Genomic DNA, 24,507 nt, shown 5'->3' on the forward strand with positions numbered 1-24,507 from the left:
ATAGTAGAAGCACCGAAGAAACAGATTCTAAAATATAAAACAAAAAAGAAATCTTTTTTTGTTTTACAATTTCAAACTTCTACGCATAAATATGGGGTTGTATCAGTGGTGGGTTCCTGCCGGATTGCACCGGATCGCACGCTCCCTTTCGGCGCTAAACCCGGAAGTACGGTCTTGCCCCGCCCCTGGCGACGCGACGACGCTTGCCTGCGCTCCACCAGCTCGACTGGGAACGGAGATGTTTCTCTGCTCAGCAATGTCTTCAGTGGAGTGGTGGCAGCCTGGCAGGCTGAGCCTGCGTCCCTTTCAGGCGCTCCGCTCCGCTGAGGAAACGTCTCCGTTCCCAGCCGAGCTGGTGGAGCGCAGGCAAGCTTCGTCCCGTCGCCAGGAGCGGGGCAAGACCGTACTTCCGGGTTTAGCTCCGAAAGGGAGCGCGCGATCCGGTGCGATCCGGCAGGAACCCACCACTGGGTTGTATGTTGTTCAGTCTTTCAATTGCTTCAACTCTTTGGCAACCAATGTTTTGTCAAGGATTTCTGCCAGTAACTAATTCTTTGTTAGCTTCTTATAGCTTGTATCTTCAGTGATCTTATCTAACCATCTTGTCTACAGTTGGGCTCTTCTTTATACTTTCATTTTTCCCAGCATCATGGTCTCCTCCAGTGGCTGTTTCTTTCAAATTATATATCCAACATGCATAAGCTTTAGCTGCATTATTAGTGCTTCCAGTGAAAAATCTGGTTTACTTTCATCTAGTATTTAATTATTTGTTGTCCTCCATGATGTTCTCAACTATTTTCTTCAGCACCACAATTCAAAGACAACAATTTTTCTTTGTTCAGCCTTCCTGATGACTCAGCTCTCATAGCCATAAATGAGAAAACCACAACCCTGACAACACCTTTGCTGTCACTGTGACATTTCTGTATTCAATATTCTGATCAATTTGTCATATTTTTCTCCCAAGCAACAGACGTGTATTTCATATCCACGGTCATTATCCCTATGAATATTAAGCCCTTTGCATCATCAGAAAAAGTCAAAACTTTGAGTCAAACAGTGCTCATCATGGGCAGAAAATCAGGCACAAAGATGCGAAGGGAAAGGAATAAGGTGTGTGCTTTCTTCAGTCAGGGCCTTCAAGAGGTAAACAGAAGAACTTCGGCATCCTCTCCAACAAACCTAAGCTTTTGTTTCCTTGATCAGCATAAGGCTCACACAGACTAAGAAGACATGAATGTAGTCCTGACCCCAAAGATGCTTTTTCAAGAGACAACTGGACTTTCTTGTTTTTCTTTGAAGACATTTTGTTTCTCGTCTAAGAAGCATCTTTAGCTCTGAATGGATGGTGGGAAACAGAAGGATTTACATTCCTTGCAGACAGCTGGTCATTTGCATTCTTTCAGAGAGTCGTTGAGGCCACTGGGAGGTTTATCTGTTATCCTCAGGGTCACCTGAGTAGTACAGATTGGAGTGGAGCCTTCCATTTGCAACCATCTAGTCAGAGCTAAGGAAGCTTCTTGGATGAGAAGTGAAATGTCTTAAAAAAAAACCAAGTCCAGTTGCCTCTTGAAAAAGCACCTTTGAGACAACCATGACCTGGATGACTGAGAATCTCTATAGACATTTAGCAATACAGTCCCGAGCACCAGTGGTGCAATTCGGCGGTTCTATCCAGTTCGGGCGAACCGGTAGCTGTGGCGGAGGGAGGCTCCGCCTACCCGTCTGGACGTCATCACGTCCCATTTTCACGCTCTGCACATGCGCGGAAGCCGGGGAGGTGGCACATTTGCAAACCGGTAAAGAAGGTAAGTTGATTTCACCCCTGCTGAGCACCCTGAAATGAATTACCTGAAAATGAACAGGGAATCTTGAAGTACCCAAATGCCCTTTCAACCCAGGTAGTCCCCGAATTGCAGCCATTTGCTTGCTGACTGTTCAGAGTTAAACCATTGAAAAAAATGACTTGATTGTTTTTTACACTTACGACAGTTGCAAATTTGGGTGCTTGGCAACTGGCATGTATTTACAATAGTTAGTGTCCTGCAGTCACGTGATACCATTTGTGTCCTTCCCAAGCGGCTTCCAGAAAGCAAAGTCAAGGAGGGAAGCCAGATTCGCTTAATGACATGATTCACTTAACCATTGCCGTGATTCGCTTAATAACTTTGACGAAAAAAGGTTGTAAAATGAGGCACAGCAGCCTTGCTTAACAAGATAAATTCTGGGCTCAGTTGTGGTGGTAAGTTGAGAACCACCTGTCTTTAAAAATCGGGCAGTCTGTTGTGTTCTAATGTCATGAGTTCCTCTATTAATCCACATGGATATGGCAACATAGTCCAGTCTTCATGGGGGAAAGCATCAATGCAAAGCTGTTTCCTGAAGTTAATTATTCCTATGATGGCGATTTTAAATGACCTTAGATGAACTTTAGAAAGAAAATGAAATTGACTTGGCTACTGTTTGGAGGAGAGATAACCTGGAAATTCCAGGAGTACAAATTGAATTGAAAAGCTTGAAACCACACCTTGGTAGAAGACAATGGCAAATCAGGACTGCATTGTTGCCAAGAAAATAAAAAAAGAGTCGTTTTTCTTCCTAAGGGCTGTAGAATGGCTGGTATCTTGAGTTTTTTTAACCCGATTAATATAATATAATAACGGAACTTGGAGGTCTTCTAGTCCAACCCCCTGCTTAGGCAGGAAACCCTACACCACTTCAGACAAATGGTTATCTAAGCTCTTCTTTAAAACCTCCAGCGTTGGGGTATTCACAACTTGTGGAGGCAAGTTGTTCCACTGATTAATTGTTCTAACTGTCAGGAAATTTCTCCTCAGTTCTAAGTTGCTTCTCTCCTTGATTAGTTTCCACCCATTGCTTCTTGTTCTACCCTCAGGTGCTTTGGAGAATAGCTTCGCTCTCTCTTCTTTGTGGCAACCCCTGAGATATTGGAACACTGCTATCATGTCTCCCCTAGTCCTTCTTTCTATTAAACTAGGCATACCCAGTTCCTGCAACCGTTCTTCATATGTTTTAGCATATTTAGCAGATTAAATAAAATTAGATCTGAAATATCTTTAATTTCCCCTGTGCTTGGTTAAAGTGCCAACAACTACTATCTGGCCAGCAGGCCAAGTGACCTGCTGAAATAATAGTTTGATTTATTAAAAGAAATGTCAACTCAGATGAAGGCTAATTCTTTCACTTTAATATCTTTAAGAGCGGGACAGTTGCAGTCTAATTTGTGTGTCCAACCCTAGCAAATCCATCAAAGCAGCAGCAGCAACAACAACAATAATGCATTGAAAGATTTGCAAGAATTACCATTTGCCTGCAAGCAAGAACTGGTAGAACTATAAAATAGAGAAAATCAAATAAATATGAAGAAACTAAATTACTCTGGGGTTTTAGAACTCAAACAGATGGGTGTAACATGCCATGTTGATAAGAAAGACAATCAAGTCTTGATATTATGTAGATGTGGCAGTGCCTGGAGACAGCACATTAAAAGAGAAAGAACTGGAGAAGATAACAAAATACAAAGAACTGCAAATAGAAATAGAACAACTGTGGCAAAAGAAAGCAGAAGTAGCGCCAATAGTAATAGGCGCGTTGGGTTGAATCCCAAAACTGGAGTACCACTTGAACATGATTAGCATTGACAAATTCCCCATCAGTCAATTGGAAAAGGCATCTTTACTCAGAACAGCTTACATCCTGCGCCAATACCTCTAAACACCATAAAACATCAACAATTGCCTATCCCAGGTCATTGGGGGGGGGGGGGGACACTCACTAGGTAGATAAAAATGCTAAATCCAGTCCGAACATCTGACTGACTGTCTGACGAATAATATTAGTAATGAAATACAGCAGAACAAATGAATGCTCCAAGATAATGCTTCCATAAGTAAAAAAAAAGATGAAAAGTACTTAATTTTGTATGGGTGGCAACGATGGATTAATTTATATCATTCATATTTGAAATATGTCTTTATGGTGTTTTTTATTCTGCACCTTTAAAGGATAATTTGAATTCATTAACAATACTTACCAGAAATCACTATCTTTCTTTTCTGGGTGCGAAGCTTGTGAATTCAGAGAACAATTTTTGTATCCAACTTTTCAATCACTTGGCCCAAGGACTTATGTAAAATTTTCCATCCCAACCACATGCCAAGAATCCATGAATGGCAAAGGCTAACATGAAGCCACCCACGTTTCTAACCAGAATGCTGTAAAATATGCTACTTGTTAATATTTTTCATACATACCAATGCCAAACTTTCTTTGACCCAAGAAGATGGATTGGGTTCAAATCTTGAGACATAAATCACAAAACGATCCGGAAATACACGCAATTCTGTATAAGAACAAATACATTTTGGAAGCTTTTTAACATAATGAAACTTCAGAAGCACTTTCTATATTATCTAATCCTTTAGGTTTTAAAACCCTATAACCTCTTTTTTTTTGGTCAATTGAGTTCCATAATCCTTTTTTTTTTTTTTTCGTTGACAGGCAAAAATTATTAAAGTTAAGAACTAAATTTGAAAAAAAAATATGTCAAGACTTTTCCATTGGAATATGCAAAAAATCTTGGCTGGTTTTTCCTCCTATTCCAATGCTATCTTACAAGATTTTTCCCCCCCAAATATTTTAAAAACACTCTTTTATGTAACAAGCAGAGGCACAAAACAAGAAATCAAATGATTGATGTCACATTCTCGTGAATTCCTATAACTATTTGTTTTATGGCAAATATAAAGTTATTTGCCTAGTTTTAATTGTATTTATTTTTATTTCTTTGTGGTATTTACTGATTTTCATTGTTAGCAGCCCTAGGTGATGCAGCAACAATACTGCACAGTCTTTCAGTGAGCGAAGATTGGGGCAGGTGGGAATTGTAAACTCAACATTAATATGGTACAGTATTAGAACAAGACTCTAACAAGCTAATGGAATGAAAGGTGACGTTGTGACTGTAATAAATGCCCACTCTTAATATTAACAGCAACATAAAAAGCAGTTAGCTCCAAGGCTTCCCCTGCCAGAATCATGGAAAGGAAAAGGAGTCCCTGAAGATTTTACTCTGATAGTCATTGCCGACTAGCAGAGTAGGGGGTGGCACTCATTTCTGTTTCAAGGCTATATGCCATTGTTCTCTGAAAGCATTTCCATGGTCATGTGGCCAGCAAGACATCATAGAGCATTATTTCCTCCCCACCAAAGTGGTACCTATTTATCTACTTGCACTTGCAGGCTTTCGAACTGCTAGATGGGCAGGAGCTAAGTGAAGATGGGCACTGACCCCATTGCACGGCACTCGGGTCTCAAACTTGGGTTGTTGACTTTCTAGCCAATAAGGCCAACACCTTAACCACTGAGACATTGCGCTGCTGTGCCACAATCATGATGAAAATAAAAAGAACCCCCCCCCCCAAAAAAGATATATTCCTGAGAAATCCTATGCTGAATCCTGTAGAGGTTTCATTATGTCTTAAACAGAATGGTAGTTGGGCAACTCACGAAATCATTTTAGTCTTACTCTGGATTTTCAGAAAAGTAGTTTCTTATGTTGCTATAATTCAAAGCATGATAAAAATGTTGGAAAACCATCGCAGATTATAGTAAGATTTTAAAAAGCAACAGAATTTAAATCCACTTTAAGGAAAAGCCATATAAGTAAATATAATAATAATAATAATAAAATAATAAAATTTATTTCTTAGCCGCACCCTCTCCCGAAGGACTCGGGGCGGCGTACAATAAAAAACACATAAAATACAATATGCACAATACACACACAAAATAAACGAATACGTGTACATGGAGGAGGTAGGTAGATGAATAAAGACAATTAAGAACACAATTTAAAATCCCCTAATAAAATTCCAAAAACCAAAAAATTAAAAAACCCGTCAGGAGCAGTGTGAACGAACTATGGTTGAGCCAGGCCAGCTACTTGGAATAGGTGGGTCTTGAGCTTTATCCGGAAGGCGCGGAGGTCAGAGGTGGTCCTAATATCCGGGGGAAGGTCATTCCACAGGGCTGGGCCCGCTACAGAGAAGGCTCTGCTCCTAGACGCCGCCCCCCGACATTGTCTGGTGGACGGCACCTGGAGGAGTCCCTCTCTGTGCGAGCGAATTGGTCGCAGGGATGTATGGGGCAGGATACGATCCCGCAAGTAGCTAGGTCCTGAGCCATGGAGCGCTTTAAAGATCGTTATCAAGACCTTGAAACGCACTCGGTAGACCACAGGGAGCCAGTGCAGCTCGCGCAGGAAAGGTGTCACATGGGAGTACCTTGTACTCCCCATAATTACCCGCGCGGCCGCGTTCTGGACCAACTGTAGTCTCCGAGTGCATTTCAAGGGAAGCCCCATGTAGAGAGCGTTACAGTAGTCCAGGCGAGACGTCACCAGCGCATGAGTGACTGTGCGCAAGGCATCCCGGTCCAATAGGGGGCGCAATTGGCGCACCAGGCGAACCTGGTGGAACGCCCCCCTTGCCACGGCCGTCACATGGTCATCCATGGACAGCCGAGCATCCAGGAGGACGCCCAAATTGTGCGCCCGCTCCACCGGGGCAAGTTGTATGCCCCCGATGGCCAGAGATGGAATTAACTGGTTGAACCGGGGGGCCGGAACCCACAGCCACTCCATCTTGGAGGGGTTGAGCTTGAGTCGGTTGTCATCCATCCAGACCCGTACGGCTTCCACACACCGGGACATCACTTCGACGGCCTCGTTGGGGTGGTTCGGGGTGGAGATGTACAGCTGAGTATCATCAGCGTACAGATGGTATCCCACCCCGAAACCACGGATGATCTCACCCAGCGGCTTCATATATGTGTTGAACAGGAGCGGCGAGAGGACCGACCCCTGTGGCACCCCACAGGTAAGGGGGCTTAGAGTCGACCTCTGCTCCCCTGTCAACACACGTTGTGTCCGGCCGGAGAGGTAGGAGCCGAACCACCGTAAAACGGTGCCCCCGACCCCCAACCCCTCCAGTCGGTGCAACAAGATACCATGGTCAATGGTATCAAAAGCCGCCGAGAGGTCTAATAGGATAGAGGAACAACCCCTATCTCTGGCCCTCCAGAGATCATCCACCAACGCGACCAAGGCCGTCTCCGTGCTGTGCCCAGGGCGAAAGCCGGACTGGCGCGGGTCTAGATAATCATTTTCCTCCAGATGTCGTGGAAACTGATAAGCCACCACACTCTCTACAACCTTTGCCAGAAAGGGAAGGTTGGAGACAGGACGATAATTGGCCAGCTCCGTAGGGTCCAGGGAAGGCTTCTTGAGCAAGGGTCTCACCACCGCCTCTTTCAAGGCGGCTGGAAGAGACCCCTCACCTAGCGAAGCATTCACTAGGCCCAGGAGCCAGTCACGTGTAACCTCCCAGGATGCCAGTACAAGCCAGGAGGGACACGGGTCCAGTAAACATGTGGTAGGTCGCAGTCGTCCACGCACTCTGTCCAAATCCTCGATGGCAACCAAGTCAAACTCCTCCCAGATTGGTCTCTCAAGACTCGCCACGGACGCCTCTACAGGGCCACTGAAAGGGACCCAATCCTTCCGGATTTGAGCGATTTTATCCTGCAGATATTTCCCAAATTCCTCTGCCCTACCCTGTAAAGGGGCCTCCCGCGGCCTCTGAAATAGGAGGGAGCGGGACACCCGAAATAGGGCGGCAGGGCGGTTCTCTGCGGATGCAATGAGAGTGGCACAATATTGACGTTTGGCCACTCTCAATGCCACAAGGTATGTCCTTAAATGGGCTCGTACCTGTGTCCGGTCAAATTCGGAGTGGGAGGATCTCCAACGACTCTCTAGGCATCTCTTGCGGCGCTTCATCACCCTTAGCTCCTCGGTAAACCAAGGGTGGAGCGTTGCCGCCGGAGAGGCCGCAAAGGCGCCACCCGGTTCAAGGCCCCGGCAGTCGCATTGTTCCACGCGACCACCAGGTCCTATACCCGAGGGCGGGTCAGGGCCGCAGAAGGTGGCCCAAGCTCCATCTGGAACTTCTCTGGTTCCATCAGGCGCCTGGGGGGGAACCATCTAGTATTTTCCGGTTCCGCCTCCCCGCAGCAGGGGGCAGCACCAGGGAAGTCAAGTCGGAGGAGTGAGTGGTCTGACCATGACAGGGGAGTGAAGTCCCCTCCTCCCAGATCACTCAACCACTGGCCAGAGACAAAAACAAGGTCCAAGGTGTGACCTCCCTCGTGTGTCGGGCCCTGAATCAATTGAGTCAGGTCCATGGCTGTCATGGAGGCCATGAACTCCCGAACCCCCTCGGATGCTTCTCCCACCGATGGCAGGTTAAAGTCCCCCATCACTAAAAGTTTGGGGGTCTCAACCGCCACCGATGCGATCAGCTCGAGGAGTTCGGGCAGGGCCGCTGATGTATAGCGAGGAGCCAGGTATACTATCAGCAGGCCCAACTGTCTCCCAGGGCCCCATTTCACAACAAGGGATTCACATCCGGATGTCTGTGGCACAGTGGACTCCCTCGGCTCTAAGTCCTCCCGAATAATCACTGCTACCCCACTGCCCCTTCCCTGGGCCCGGGGCTGGTGAAATGCTCGATAACCTGGCGGGCACATTTCCACGAGGGGTAAACCTCCCTCGTGACCCAACCAGGTCTCCGTTATTCCCGCGAGGTCCGGCTCCCCCTCCGAAATTAGATCGTGAATGAGGGGGGGGGTCTTTGCTACTTTTTAAGGGTAGGTCCTAAAGCAGTAGGTCTCAACCTTCCTAATGCCGCGACCCTTTAATACAGTTCCTCATGTTGTGGTGACCCCCAACCATAACATTATTTTATGTTTTCACTATTTTTTCAAAAATATGTGTTTTCCAATAGTCGTGACGACCCCTGTGAAAGGGTTGTTTGACTCCCAAAGAGGTCCCGACCCACAGGTTGAGAACCACTGTCCTAAAGGGACCATTTAAGACAGATGATGGCAATATACAAAGAATGTCAAATGAAATATATATGGGATATATGATTCCCAAGACATTCTCATCCCAAAGCACTGAACTTAAAAGCAGAATGGGCTTCATTTAAGGTGTTATCAAAGGAGAGATTACATGTCCAATAGACTTAACAAATGTTCACAATGCTGTAAATACCATATTTAGTGGGATTCAAGCAAGTTTCCCAGACAAACAATTAATTGCTCCAAACATTTTATTTTTGGCAGCCTAAAATTTCATGTCATACCCTTCTAGAGTTCTTTGGGTGCAAAAATATGAAAAGCGACCAGGTCCAATGACATCACTTAAAAAGATAAACAAAAGCTGTCTCTGGCAGATATTTGAACTACCCTCTGACAATATGCCTGACTCATAGGGCGACCTCTACTGATTCAGAATTCAAGCACGGAAATGATAACAGAAGGACAACTAAGCATGGGTTAAAATATATGAAACATGGATACACATAGAACTTTTAAGATGATGAAATAAAGCGAGATGTTTACCGTTTGCTATAGTATACAATAGATTAAGGGAGTTGAAATGAATATTGAACAGCGAGGTTTGCCATGCACAGACAACTAAAGGTAACCTAATCTAAGACATGGAAAAATTGGAGGGGAAACATGAAATACACCTATAATTGGAAACTATTTAGACTTAAAGGCAGAATCACAAACTGGGGGCACGTAAGGATGTATAATTATATAAAGATAATGATGAGAATAGCTGGGAACTGTAACCAGATCTATATCTCGACCAAAATTAGGCTGGGATGGGGGGGGGGGGGGGGTTTAAAAGTACAATGATTATATATGTATACTTCCTTGTTCTATTTTTTACTTTAGATGTTTAAAATTAAATATGTATATTGCAGGGGTGTCCAAACTTGGGAACTTTAAGACTTGTGGACTTCAACTCCCAGAATTCCCCAGCCAACCATATTGGCTGGGGAATTCTGGGAGTTGAAGTCCACAAGTCTTAAAGTCCCCAAGTTTGGACACCCCTGGTATATTGAAAAAGAACTATAAATACCATCAACATAAAATGGAGCTTGCTCAGAAGCTGAAATACACCAAGCAAACGAGATGAAGAATGGGAAGAAAAGGAGAGAGATAAGGGAAGGAGAAAGGGAAAGGAGAGAGGGTAGGAGGGGGAAAGAGGAGGAGAGAAATGAGGAGTGGAAAGGGGAGAGAGGAGTAGGAGAGAGGAAGGGGAAGTAAAGAAGGGAAGGAGGACAGAGAGAAGAAAGGAGGTAGGGAGGGGGATGAGAGAGGGAGAAAAAAATGAACGCATAAATATAGTGTATGGAGAGCAGAAGAGCCAATAACTGGGGTTTTTTTCTTTTTCTTTTAGGGAGTTGATGGTAAGACGGATTGATATAAACATTTAATAATACAATACGATGTTGGCTATGTAATAGTATACATACAATTATATGTTATGAAAAATAAAAATAAAAAACTTTATGAAAAAATAGAATTCAAACACTCAGTAAAAAGCTGAGTCGGGCCACTGTTGCAGGAGGTCTGGGCTAATTAAGAACTAATCAGTTAGTAAATAGCATGGAATAAAATAGCAGCAGGAAATTCATAACACAAACATTTGCAACAGTCAAAGAAGTAAACTTCTTCACAAAAGGGAAGCAGATATGTGTAGACCATCCCTTGAGATGAAGTTTTGGGCACACATCAGAGTTACAAAGACTCCTTTCTAGAAAACAGAACCTATCATTTGTGATATGGAGCATAAAAGTATAATGAGGGAGAGGGAGAGGAAGGGGGGGGGAGGGAACATGAAATATTTGATTTATTCAGAGTATTATACCTGTGATTAGAATGAGTGTCAAGTCAGTTGATATGACCTAAAATGTCTGCTTGAGATATCAAGTGTTTCAACTGGAAGGCATGGCCAATTAGCAGCTGAATCTCATTGTTCTTCCTGATATAAAATGAGAAGTAACACTCTTTCATAATCCTGTTCCTGAGCTATGGATAGGTCAGGATGCTCTCCCCACTTATCATCGGTAGAAGATGTACCTTCCTAGTGGCAAAGGAAGTAAAAAAAAACTAGTAATAAAAACTAGAGGAAGTTTCCTTTCAATTCTGTTGCCAAGACAAACTGGCATTATATGCCTTTTAATTTATTTGTAAGAGAACAGAACAAGTAAATACTCTTACTTAGCAGTTTCCATCTAAGAAGCCATTAGCAAGTTATGGTCAAGCAGTAGAAAGAGAAGTACAGAAATCTTTCTGTCAATAAAGGAGAATATTTGCAGCTCAGGATTGAAATGAGGGGTCCTAGGAACTGATGATGTTACCTAGTTTGGGTAATGAAACATCTGTAAGAAAACAAGCAAGTTCAAACAGTGCCAAGGACCCCTCAAATCTTTCTGCACCACACATAGTTTGTTGAAGAATACCATTGGTCCAAGCGTCACTTTTTCACCTTGTTTCTCCAAAGTACTCCAAAGGGAGACATAGATAGCTTACCACCGTGCCGTTGTCCAATACATCGCAGATTAGCCCATCTTTTGACAAAGTAAGCTGAAATGTGAAACTCGTCCGCTGCAACAGAAAAAGCAAGGCAGGTTTTCTACAGGCAACACTTGTTTATCAAGTATGTGTCTGGATTAAAATTCATATAAAAAACACAATTAAAATTCACTTATATTTTTAAACGTATGTTATCTACGTGCATCGTTACCTCAACTCTAGCCACGAAATCCAAAATTGCATGTTCAAATGTTCCAGCGCAGGCTTGAGAACAGGTTATAAGCTACAACCTTTTATCCATTCCTTATATCACTCACCTCCAGCCCTGCCAAATGCCACTTTCTCACATTACACAATTCTTGGCACAATTATATCTTTGAGCAATGTAGCAAATCTTTTTTTTTTAAAAAAAAAATTCTATATATGAATCCTCCTTTAGTTTTACTTAAAATAGATGGGACTTAACACACTCTGTAGGAAAAAAAGGGGATATCATAAAAATGTTGGAGGCCATTTCCACGAAAAAAAAAAAAAGGATCATAAAGTTGTGTTAAAATATTTCCATACACGCTCATTGTTGTCATTTAAAAAAAAAAAAGCCATGTTGAGAATTTGGTTCAGATTGGTAGGGTTTTTCAAAAAAAAAATTGTAGAATATTTTTATACAGTTATTGATTTCCTTCTTTTTATAAGTCCATGCCAAAGCACCCGAGCCATCTCTCTCTCTCAAAAAAAAAAGTCACTGAATTTTTAAAACGCTTGATCATATTACACTATTGAAAGATGACTTTGCAATTTATTCTACATTACACTGGAACAACAGAAATGCAATGACTGACTTTTTTTTGGACTTCCTGTGTTTTACTGAACATCAGTGCCTTGAATAATTCTATTAAAGATATGCTCTGCTCTTTAGCATTTAATCCTGTTGTTTTACTGTGAAAACAAAATATTCGTTTGTCACTCTTTTGCATAGTTTGGTACAAAAAGGCTACATTTTCTTTGGATAAGTTCAGCTAGTCTGGAAAGAATCAAGCTAGGATGAAATGCACTTTTAAGATTTGATAATGGAATCCTGAAATGATCGAAATAATGTTTATAGACTTCATACAGGCCTATGGTATTTCTGCATCCTTTATTCTAAACGAAACCTTAATTCCATGGCCTTGCTATAGTAATCAAACACAGCCTGACTTGGAACTGTAGCTTTGCTTGGTTCTATAAAATCCAGTCTCAGTAGGCTAAAACTGGCAAAGTTTTAGTGGAGACAAAAATGTCTCTTAAGTATCACTGCATCAAGGCCCTGGTTTGGACAAAGATGAAGGATGAAAGGAGTATCCTCACAAGCTTTCTCTCCAACTCAGATTTCCAATTCTCATGGCATTTCCTTTCTTTACAAGTCAATACCAAACAGTAATTTCTCTCCTTTTCTGACTCAGATAATTGCCCGTACTTTCCTTTACAAGTTAGTTGCTTAACAAACACTTTTGTCTCCAGAAAATCTTTGATTTCATGTCTATTGTTTTCCTGACTATCAACTCTGCTATGCTGTACTCCGGCATATATGGAATTATGGGACAGCACAACTGAACAACCAAAACTGGCAGAATAAAACCAAGATCATAAAGGTCACATAATTACAAACCAGCTTCATGAAATTAATATTTTCATGAGGCCAAGGGAATATTTTAAAAAGAGCTGGTAATTTTGAATTCCAGTAGTTCTTCATCAGGTTATATGTTTACATGCCAAGGAGGGGGGGGGGGGGCATGGAAAGGAAGACAATTTCGGTCTGTTTCAGTTTAATTTGTTAACTGAAGTGAAAGAAGGTCTATACAGACTTGTAAGACTTATTCCAAAGTAGCAATATAATAATTGCAGAAAGAAGGAACAAGCAAATATTTGTAGGCTCTAAAATTTTGAAACATAATTGCAGTGGTTTTTCCCCAAGCACCTTTGAACTGAAGTGTTCCTGGTCATTCTTATTATGGAAGGAATGCCTCCATTAATGTGAAAATGTGGTTTGTGATGTGCCTAAAAGAAGCATGGTAATAGGTTCACACCTTTGGATCAGAAATAAATATATTTTCACTGACTCTAACCCTGTGTGACATTATTTTTACATGTCTCGTGACTGGCACATCTGAGAGCATCATGCATATTTCTGTCACTGAAAACATTTTTACTGAAATCATGTGAAAACCTGATGTTTCCATTGTCATTTTAGAATAGTTAAAAATACCCACAGAAATTTGGACAGCTTCTACAAAAACAAACTATTCCTATTAGCATGTAGACTTAAAAGGAAAGTAGGTAATCTACACCCTGGAGATGGTGATGGGGTAAGAGTTGGAATTCGCTGATATGATTCCAAATTTCATTTGGAAAACAGCCTCAGGAATGACAACTGCAGACAAAGGCCTTCATCAGTCTGTTCACACCCCTGTGGTTAAATCAGAAAATTAAACTATGCTGATCAACAGCCTCACCCTACTATTTTGACATGCTTTGGGCTGTAACTGGAATGACCCGGATGCAGACTGACAATGACAAAATTACAATTCCAGTAGGGCAGTATTTCTCAACCTTGGCAATTTGAAGATGTGTGGACTTCAACTCCCAGAATTCTCCAGCCAGCTTGTTGGCTGGAGCGTTCTGGGAGTTGAAGTCCACACATCTTCAATTGTCAAGGTTGAGAAACATTGCAGTAGGGAATGGAATCTGCACCTGCCCCATCCAAGTCCAACCTTTCAACCACTTCCATCATCTACATTAGCTTCTATACAGATCAAAGTATCTATGGAGATTCTCAGTCATCCAGGTCATGGTTGTTCCAAAGGTGCTTTTTCAAGACCTCAAGAAGCTTCTTGGCTGAAAAGCGAAATGTCTTCAAAGAAAAACCAGAAAGTCCATTTGTTCTTGAAAAAGCACCTTTGGGCCATACAGATCAAAGATGCTAATGCAGAATTACTACAAAAGCAGCAGCAGCAGTCTCTGAAATTTCCTCCACCATTTTAAGGTACGGTATTTTATCAAAATTGAGAAAATTAGGTTCAAAAAGAGACGCATTCAATAGGAACTTTTTATTAAAAATTTAAAGTCAACAAGAGCTTTTGAAAAATGGGATGAGTAGCAAGTATCCCTAATTTTATTGGTTGACTTCTGAACGATCTGTAACATATAGTCTAGGATTTTTAAAAACATTTTATCTGTGTAGTTTTGGAATTTTTAACGTTTATGTTTGATCATTCAATGTCCAAATAAAATTAAACAATGGGCGGGGAAAAAGGATTTCTGAATGCCCTTTCTAATAAAGGGATAGAGGCAAATAACCAGCAGCAGTTTTTCTACCAAAATTCTATTCAGATCTGGGACTTAATAAATCCCTGGAACCAGAAATGTAATTCTAAATGTTTTTTTCACCAGGCTCCAGCTGGTGGCCCTCTCAAGTCCATTTTTTTTTTTAAAAAGCAGTTTCTGAGTTCTCCCCACCTTGCTTGGTAGCTTTTTCCATAAGCATGCTAGCAACACATATTTACTGATGACTCGATCATCTGTGTGGTTGCCAGTAAGAGTCTGTGGTATAGCATACAACAAGGGAAAGCTGTCTCCCACGGCTATTAGAGACCATTCACCTGGGAGCCTGGGAAAATGCCTTTCAGCGGCTAAGTTATTTGGAATGGCCTGGCAGGTGTTCACTTCCCAGCAAAATCTGGCACCTGAATCATCTGTTCTGAGTTCGGCAGAGTCTTCTCCAAAACCACAAGACAGGCCTATGGAGGCCTGTCGTGATCTCAAAGTGTTTTTGTACCTGACACACCCCTGCTTCTTTTTCCACAATCTTTTCCAAAACACCGAACCTTTTCTTCCTTTACAATCCAGCTATTTCAGATGCTGTACACCCCGGTCTTTGCTCCGTTATTATTTGAAATGCATTCTTTCTACGTGCTGCGGGGACTAAAAACTCTCAAATAAATAAAGTAAATGTTTTTAGAGAAAGCACATTGAAAGAACTAAATGATATATGCGGCTGTGTAATCGATCTTATTCTTTAAACTGTAAAATGTATAGGCCACACAAGCATTAATATGTTAGTGATGCTAGTCAATGCTCTACATTTTCCTGCTTTAAATTACATCTAATCCCTTAATTATCTTTCTTCAGTCAATATTTCAACACTAAGCTTGAAGCTACAGAAAATAGCTTGTATATAAATTGTGTGTGTGTGTGTGTACATATACGTCTCTCTCACACATACTTTCACAGAGACAGATATATATGATCATCATCATCAGGAATAGCTTCATCTGTCGCATAGTAAATCCTGCCTGTATGATTGCTCAGATAAGTTTTCCTCAATCTATGCCCTCATCATCCCCAACAAGCAAGGTCAGTAGCCTTATTAAGTGTTGGAGTTGTAGTCCAGAATACCTGGAGGATATCAGGTTGGGAAACTCTTATTTACAGACACTCTTAGGCCAACCCGTGTGTTGCCCATCATCAGTCAGGACCTTTAGCTAGAAACATAGAGGGATGCAACAGAGGCAACAAAAATAGGTTAAGCAAGTTTTAGAGAGAGTCAGAAGAAAGAGAGCAGCTTCGGGGCATGGCATCCACCAGGCAATTCAGTCAGCTGAGTTTAACTTTATTAAGCTGTAAAATATTTAAAGACATTCTATCACTATGAAATTAGTATTGTAGAGCCTTAATATCCTTCTGAATATGAAGAGACTGCTAATAGCGTGAAGCAATTTGGCTGAGGCAACCACTCCCTCTAAACTCTGTGAGCCCTGAGGGTAAGCAGAATAGGGAAAGGCTAAGTCAGGGAACTGCTGGCGGGAGGCTGAAACCTTCCGAGCAGTCATTTTTCCATTTTCCTGGAGGGAAACCATAGATCACCTCTACTTTCTCCAATAGACATTTACTGTTTTTCTCTTCTTTTGTTCTACTGCTTTAGGGTTGTGAAAAAGTTTCCCTTGATATCTGCAATTTTCCAAAAAGTACCGTATCTCACGTCCTTCCCATTTGACTATTGTTCTTAGTCCCTTTAAGTAGAACTCCTGCCTGTTTTTTTCCCCTGAAAGTCAGTATTTAGTTGGACAAATGTCTACGGAGATTCTCAATCATCCAGGTCATGGTCGTCCCAAAGGTGCTTGTTTCAAGAGGCAACTGGACTTCCTGATTTTTCTTTGAAGACATTTCGCTTCTTATCCAAGAACCTTCTCCAGCTCTCTTCAAAAGCTTCTTGGATGAGAAGTGAAATGTCTTCAAAGGAAACCCCAAAAGTCCAGTGGCCTCTTGAAAAAGCTCCTTTGGGATATTTGGAAAAATGTTCTTCTGCCTATATTACTTTTCTTCTTTGACCATGTAAGCATATCAGCAAACAGCCATTTCATTTTCTTTTGCTTTTTATATTTTTTTGGATATTTTTGATGACTTCATCTTTAATGGTATTAGCATTCTTGAAGCACCCTACCCAGTCTAATCCATTAAATCTATTCTTTTCTTGATTTGACTTGCCTACAATATTCACTGTATCGTATGGAGTATTGATGAAATCATATCTGGTTGATGATTTTATTCATGTTCTTCAGTTGTACTTTTAAGCAGTTTGTGAGCTGCAGTTAGAAGCCTATTTTTGTTTACTGAATACTATAGACCAGCAATGGCGAACCTTTTTTGGCTCACGTACCATAAGGGGTGGGTGGGCAGGGGGGGGGTCCTGCGTGGGCGTCCCACACCCATAATGCAATGCGCAACCCCCCCTTGCACATGCGTGCATGAGAGGTGCTCCCCCCCATTTTTTGCATGTTTTTTTGCCCTCCCCGGGCTTCAGAGGCTTATAGTTGGTAATAAAGCTCCACAAATCATGGGATAATCCATAAAAAGGAAGCCTCCTGCCTCCCCCGGAGGCCCTCAGGAGGCTTTATGGACCTTCAGGAGGCTTCCCTGAAGCCTCCGGAGTACTAAAAAGATTTGCTGGTAGGGTCCTTTTTAGTTCCCCGGAGGCTTCAGGGAAGCCTTCTGAAGGTCCCTGAAGCCTCCGGAGGGCTTAAACTGACCCTACGGGCAAACCTTTTTAGTACTCTGGAGGCTTCAGGGAAGCCTCCTAAAAGTCCCTAAAGCCTCCGGAGGGCCTCTGGGGAAGGCGGGGAAGGCTGTTTTCGCCCTCCCCAGGCTCCTATAAAGCCTCTGGAGCACAGGGAGGGCAAAAAATGGCTTTAAAAAAGGCTGAACTCAGCTGGCCAGCGTGCACATGCGCGCTGGTCAGCTGACAGGGCAACGTCTCGTGTGCCCTGACAAATGGCTCCGCATGCCACCTGTGGCATGCGTGCCATAGGTTCGCCATCCCGGCTAGAAATCTTTTTTCTATCTGTGCTTTCAGAATATGGACCAGTTGATTTTGCACTTGTTCTTTTAGCTGGTATCCATTTGTACAATCATTTTTTAAAGGTTGTTGGAAGACCATTAAACTTTTAAAAATTTGTTTATGTAAACAAATGCAATGTATTCAATTTTAATAATCACAGAACCGTCTTGGCAAAACTGCCCTCTGCTTCCTTTTTATGGATTATCCCATGATTTGTGGAGCTTTATTACCAACTTTAGCATTCCATTCTCCCATAACTGGTAGGTTGTCTTTTGTGAGGGTTGCATTACAAGGTGTTATAAGCCACCACAGAAGTGGTCAACTTCTGCTTCTTCTGCAACTGTTGTTGCATTTGGATTGCCATAATATCGCTGTCTTGTCTTAGGATTCAAAGTGAAATCATTCTTTCAAGGAGGGGGCAGCTGTATTTCAGGTCTAATATTGACACTCCATTCCTTCTGTGATTTTTTTTTTTTTTTTGGTCCACATGCAATCTGGTACCCCTCTGACATGAACTTCACTCCACTGCAGATCTCCGATTCTCAGAATACTCATCTCAGTCTGGACATTTATGTTCTGACAACATTAAGTATCTCTTGGTTTATGGTTGATTTCCTGGTCTGGTCTACTTGGTAGGGCTGGCAAAAACCTTACTTTACTTCTTTCCTTTGTTTGCAATTAAATTTTATTTAGGGAAAAGGGGGCAGTTTGTGTTATTAAACATCAAATCAAAAGTTTAAAGGTAAGGAAATTATACTTCAAATGCCACCACTTTTGTAATTATTTTTAATTAAAAAAAATCCTTCCCTGTTACCATGCCAGGCTATTTCTTTTCTTTTTTAAGTCCTGATGCTGGAAAACGTTTAGACATGCTTCGCTTTAAACACCTAGACAGTTTTAATGCCCTGTGAGAAATCCAGAGCTTTCTTCCAAAGATTATTTCTGACCACAAAACAAGAGAAAGACTAACATGTAAAGATTAAAATATAGGTTTAATTTTTAACTGCTCTGTACAATCTTAAAGTCTCGCTTTCAACTAGATTAAATAATCTAACAATACGTGCAAGAATCTGCAAATATTACTTTGTACTCACACACACGCCACACAAGGTACAATCTTTTATAACTTGCCAGTTAGCAATGATCTAACTGGGACATATTTTTTGAAAAATATATTGTATGTGTTTGTACTGGGTTGCCCGTATAATTTCACATTTCACTTGGATGTTTCCTAACATCCAAGCAGAAAAGTCACAGCTTGCTCACAGCTGCTCAGCTTTTCCCCCAAATATCAACAGCACATCTTTCTAACATCTGGATTGGGAGGAAGGCTTTACATCCCTTTCTTTCATCCAGGCTAGGTGGTACAAAGGAGGCACAAGCGGTAGCTTGTCTGTTCTTTCAAATTTCCATCTCTATTCTAACTACAGAAACTCAACATGGAACTTTTCTGCCCATTTGATCAATCAAAAACATTCTATATATTCTCTGATCTCATTTTATTTTGTGTGGTATTTTTTTTTGGGGGGGGGTGAATGTACTCAAGAATACAATATTCTCTCAAGGCAGCATAGAAAATATAAATAAATCATTTTGAAAAATGTCAATATGAATAAGTTTATGTGATGAAAAGGAGAACACACACGCAAACTCTCCAATTCATCCAGATTGAGTTAGCTTTTTTTTTAAAGGCAAAACTTCTGTAGACAACAAAAATAATATTTTAAGCTAAAAGCAGTTGGGAATGAAATATATATTTAGGGGTGGTTAAAAACACAAACTAAATCTCTTCTGAGAGAAAGTTCCACTATGATCCAAAAGGCTCTGCCTTTCATGCTTCTGAGGGACATTCCAACTTTCCTTCTGAGAGGCACTGAGAGGTGGAGCTCTCACCTCACAATCAGGAGGTTGTGAGTTCGATCCTAGGTAGAGGTAGAATCCCCTGCTTGGGTAGGGGGTTGGACTAGATGACCTGCAAGATCCCTTCCAACTCTGTTAATATCTGTTAAAGACCGGTCAAGTCTGCATGAGAATAGGCAATAGTATATTCAGACACAACAACTCAACAGTTGGGGAAGAACTAAGCTGGAGGCTATGAACTCCATAAGCAGGAATAATTGGAATCCAATGAAAGATATTGGTTAATAGTAGGCCACTGGCACTTTATGGATTAAATTCACCTTCCCATATATTCTATAATTCACTCCTGTAATTTTTAAGCAACTACATTCTTCAATTATCTTTATGTCCACAGTTTTCATGTTTTCTGGAGGGGTCTGAGTTCCCAGGAAGTTAAGAGTTTTAGGTGTGGGGTATATGAAGGACAAACTACTTGGGATCTGTATTCTGCCATTCATAAATCTATTAAATTATTAATGGCTGCCAACTGATCAGAGATAATTTATTTCTCATTTCCTTCTTTAAGTAGTTCATATAGTCTCTGCAAGCGTACTTTTTAATTTTGGGCTCTGAATAAAAATCTGAGTTAAAAAGAAACCTAATCCTACGATTAAATCATCACCCACATATTAAAAGCATCACCATTTCTTATTGAATTTGATTACTTCCACATTATACAATCTACCTATTTGATTAAAAAAACCTGTGCAGTAATAATCACAAGATTAAGTAAATGCAACTGTAAATAAATTGATGAACTCTTACCTCTTAAAGACAAAGAATTAGCTTCTCCATGTTCTGTTTGCTTGCACCGACCATGTAATTTACGTGCTTTCAAGTACTGGTTTACTCTTGATTCAACTGCATCCTTCAGCAGAAGACAGACTTCCTGGGAGATAATTTGTCTTAAAGTGAGTTTAAATATAAAGACTGAGAAGAACAATTTTTCTACTTATTGCATATAATAATATGCTTCTAACAAAACTTGTGATTTGCAAGTTAAAAAACATTGCAAGTACATTAAAAAATCAATGATTATTTTTTAATCTTAATAAAGCACAATATTAGCGACAAATAAGTTGCTTAGTATTTTTTTTAACGAAAAGACAGAATAGAATTTGTTTTCTAAATAAAATACACTTGTTTTGCCATAGACCAAATTTAAAAGTTTTTTTTTATTGTTGTTTAAATTCTCTATGCTATGGGCCACTGTAATATATACAGAACAGAATGACGGGAGAAGTGGTAATAAAGAAAACAGGTATATGCTTCTTCCTTCATAAAATTTGTTCTGCACTGAGACAGTTGAGACGGATTTATAAAATCATGAACTTGAGATCAATTTCTTTAGATATTTTTAAAAGTAGGAATGATTAGTCTTTACCTCTCTCTGATGATCAGAAAACCACATACGATCCTGAGATGCAATATGGAAATCTACCAAGACTGCAAAGTTTCCACACTTGGGATAGTGTTTGGAGATATCAGAGAAATAAAAATAAATTGACAATTAAATTATACATTGTCAACAAGCATAAATATTTACTTAATTAATTACTACCAAGAATTCTGGGCTGCACACAATACCATAAATAAGAGAATAAATTACAGGATCAAAACATTAAACAGTGGACATTAAAAACATTAAAATTAATGATAAAGCAGATTTAAAAAAAACAATGCGCAGACAGGGTGGAGGTAATTGACATATTACTTAGCCTTAGGCTTTAATTTAGTAAATTAATTATAGTCCCTGCTTTTCATAGATTTTATATATAATTGAAAATAACATAGGATATAATATTGGCAGATCTGCCCACTTAGCTGTCAAAAGGACCATGATATTTATTAAAAATCTAAACTCAAGTCATCATCGGTATAATGTGTCTTGAATAAACTTCAGCAATAAAATAAATAGCCTAATTAATGCCATATTTATTTATTGTTTTTATTTTAATTACACAGAGGTTACTCTGATGTTTTATATTTCATATTTAGTACTGTAGATCAGCTTGGATATTTGCAAATTCAAAAGGATGGGAGATAAATTCAAAAATATATAAACAAATACTGTACAAATACATTTTTTGTTGTTTAAAAACCCCCATCATTGTATGCTGTCCCAGAAATCTATCTCATTCTGTTGAAATGGATTGGGGTTGCCTTTTAATCAACTCATAAGATACAAGTGCTTCATTCACCTACTTGCATTTGGTACAGTAATCAAAGCAGAGATTTTAGATTGCACTGTGACAAAACTCAGCTATTCTACAGGTTTCTAAAGCAGTGTGAACATTCAATTTTGGTAAGGGCTGACATGGCAGTTTTCTGGTAAATTTTGACTATCACTAAACACTAACAGAATGAAATTAAGTCATTAAACATGTTGCAGGTTGGCATTCTGTAGTAGGCCCTTTATATTTGTTGACTGTCAAAATGTGGGCTAAGTACAGTAATTCATATGAGCCCAACTAGCCACTTGAAAATTATTCTTTGTAATAGTCTTCCATACAGTGAGCTGTTGATTTACTCACTATGGAAGAAATTCCCCATCTCCAGAGTTCCATAAACACACAGATTTTGGTAGGTTGATTGTGCTGAACGTTTTTATCCATGAGGGAGTATCCAAAGGGGAAAAAAACCCCATTTCCTTTCTGATTTCAAACTAAGGGCCACTATTCCACTTATGAAGTTTAGGACTAAGGTCAAGTTCTTGGCAAAAAGTTACATTTCAGTAACTTAATGTTGTTTGCTGTTGGAAGAATTTGAATTTTATTCTGATGGGTGAGTGAGATAATACTAGTTCAAAAGTTCACACGAATTGTTAATTGTCAGGGATTGCTGTTATGGTACAAAATGACACAAGTGGGAAATCTCCTAAAAACAGGTGTCAAAACATAACTCAGTTGATTTCACAATAATAATGGATTTAATTTGACTTTTTCTTTGCAACCTATGATTTCTCAGGAAAAATTATGTATGAGCCATAAATCCAGTTATGGAAAGAAATTATCAAATTTGGATGACAAACTATAGAAAAATAAAAATATGGTTTTCTGCCTGGATGGTCTTCTGTAATGAGCCGAATGACAGAAAAAGGGAGTAGTGAGCTCCCTCCCATATTTGGGCATACCAGGGGTTGTAACACAAATACATATATAAATAAAGACCCGAATACAACAAAACCAGCATATATATATATATATATATATATATATATATATATATATATATATATATATATATATATATATATATATATATATATATATATATATATATATATATATATATATATATATATATATATATATATGCAACACACACACACATAATTATAATTTATTGACCACACACATTTCTATGCTTTTACTGTTTAAATACATCTAAGAAATATTATACTAATACACCATCATAATAAAAATAAAAGCCAGGTTGAATCATCTACTCCTGCAAAAGATGAGATTGCCAATCTTCCATTAATTTAGTATCTCAAACTGTTTTGTTCTAGTATGTGTTTTATTCTTTTAAGACAGCAATAATCAGTCAGCAGTAAACAATATTTTTCTCAACCTTATAATGGACTGCATTCAAAACAACATTTATCTTATCTGCTTTATATTTTAATCCCTATGATTAAAAAAAACACCTGCTAACAAAAACAAGGGAAATTATGTCATCTTCCAAATCAAATTTCTCAGTGGACTTTGAGAGCTGGATTTCAACTCCTACAGCAATCATGGTTTTTGGTCATGCTTATTGGCATTTATAGGAATTGGATTTTAATGCGTTTAATAAACTAAGCTGAGAAGACTACAGCAATCTGGAATCTAAAATTCAGGATGGACTCGGGCTATTAAAATTACAAGTAATTGGCATCCTTTATGCTATGGATTTTTTTAAATTTAACAAAATGATCTGATGGTGTAATGGACATCATTATATCTTAACAAATATAAAATGAAAAAGACAAATAGTAAGGCCATGAAGCTATGCATAATTCTGCCAAAGGCTATGGGAAACATAAAAAGTTCAGAATTTAACGACTTGTGCTCAGCCAGACTGAATTCTCCCACATAAATTAGATTAATGCAGATAGTATACTTATATTATGCCTCAGAACTGATACAATGCTAAACCCTTAATTCACAAGAATATAGACAAAACGTAAGATGTCTAGTATTGTGAAATACTAGATTCCATATTCATAAGCACAGTGTGTCTAAGAGATATCAGCTAACAGTAATACTAAATCAGACTACATGCCTAAAAACTGTCCAGCAGTTAGAAAAATACATATTTTCCAGGAGTTCAACGAGTTGTTTTCTAATAAGTATGTTTAAGCAGCTTTCCCCCTCTTTTTTCCTCCATACAGGTAATCCTCACTTAGTGATTGTCTTATACAACAACCATTCACAGTTACAACATTGATGAAAAAGTAACTTTCCTCCCCATTTACAATCTTTGCAGTTCTTTAAGACAAAGGAAAGCTGAAATAAGCACAGTCATGGTTTTGGTCATCAATTGGTTTGCTTAATGGTCAAATTACTGGTCCCAAAAGATGAAGACTGCCTGTATATTTTAAAAGATAATATACAGATTAAAGACCTGTTTCTCTGTTATACATCTAATCAATATATGAACAAAAAGAGCGAACAACTACTGAATTATTTAATAACACTCCAGTATTACTTCTTACTTCTTAAAGAATTGCTGAACTTTCACATAATATATATAGAATATCCATATCTAGTACAGGTAAT

The 24,507-nt window shown here is 39.8% G+C and overlaps 1 protein-coding gene across 2 annotated transcripts in view; it reads right to left on the bottom strand.

Moving 5' to 3' along the window:
• The window catches only part of SLX4IP (SLX4 interacting protein), a 90,579-nt gene that overhangs the window by 15,974 nt on the left and 50,098 nt on the right, over window positions 1-24,507 (bottom strand). For both annotated transcript variants that reach the window (XM_081941456.1, XM_081941455.1), the window contains exons 3-6: window positions 21,129-21,206; window positions 20,510-20,633; window positions 11,473-11,547; window positions 4,275-4,363 (exon numbers count right to left, since the gene is read on the bottom strand). In XM_081941456.1, coding sequence (XP_081797582.1) covers window positions 4,275-4,363; window positions 11,473-11,547; window positions 20,510-20,633; window positions 21,129-21,206 — 366 coding nt within the window. The remainder of the gene's footprint in view (window positions 1-4,274; window positions 4,364-11,472; window positions 11,548-20,509; window positions 20,634-21,128; window positions 21,207-24,507) is intronic.

This window comes from Natrix helvetica, assembly GCF_964273705.1.
Source record: "Natrix helvetica genome assembly, chromosome: 2".
NCBI classification, from domain to species: Eukaryota; Metazoa; Chordata; class Lepidosauria; order Squamata; family Natricidae; genus Natrix; species Natrix helvetica.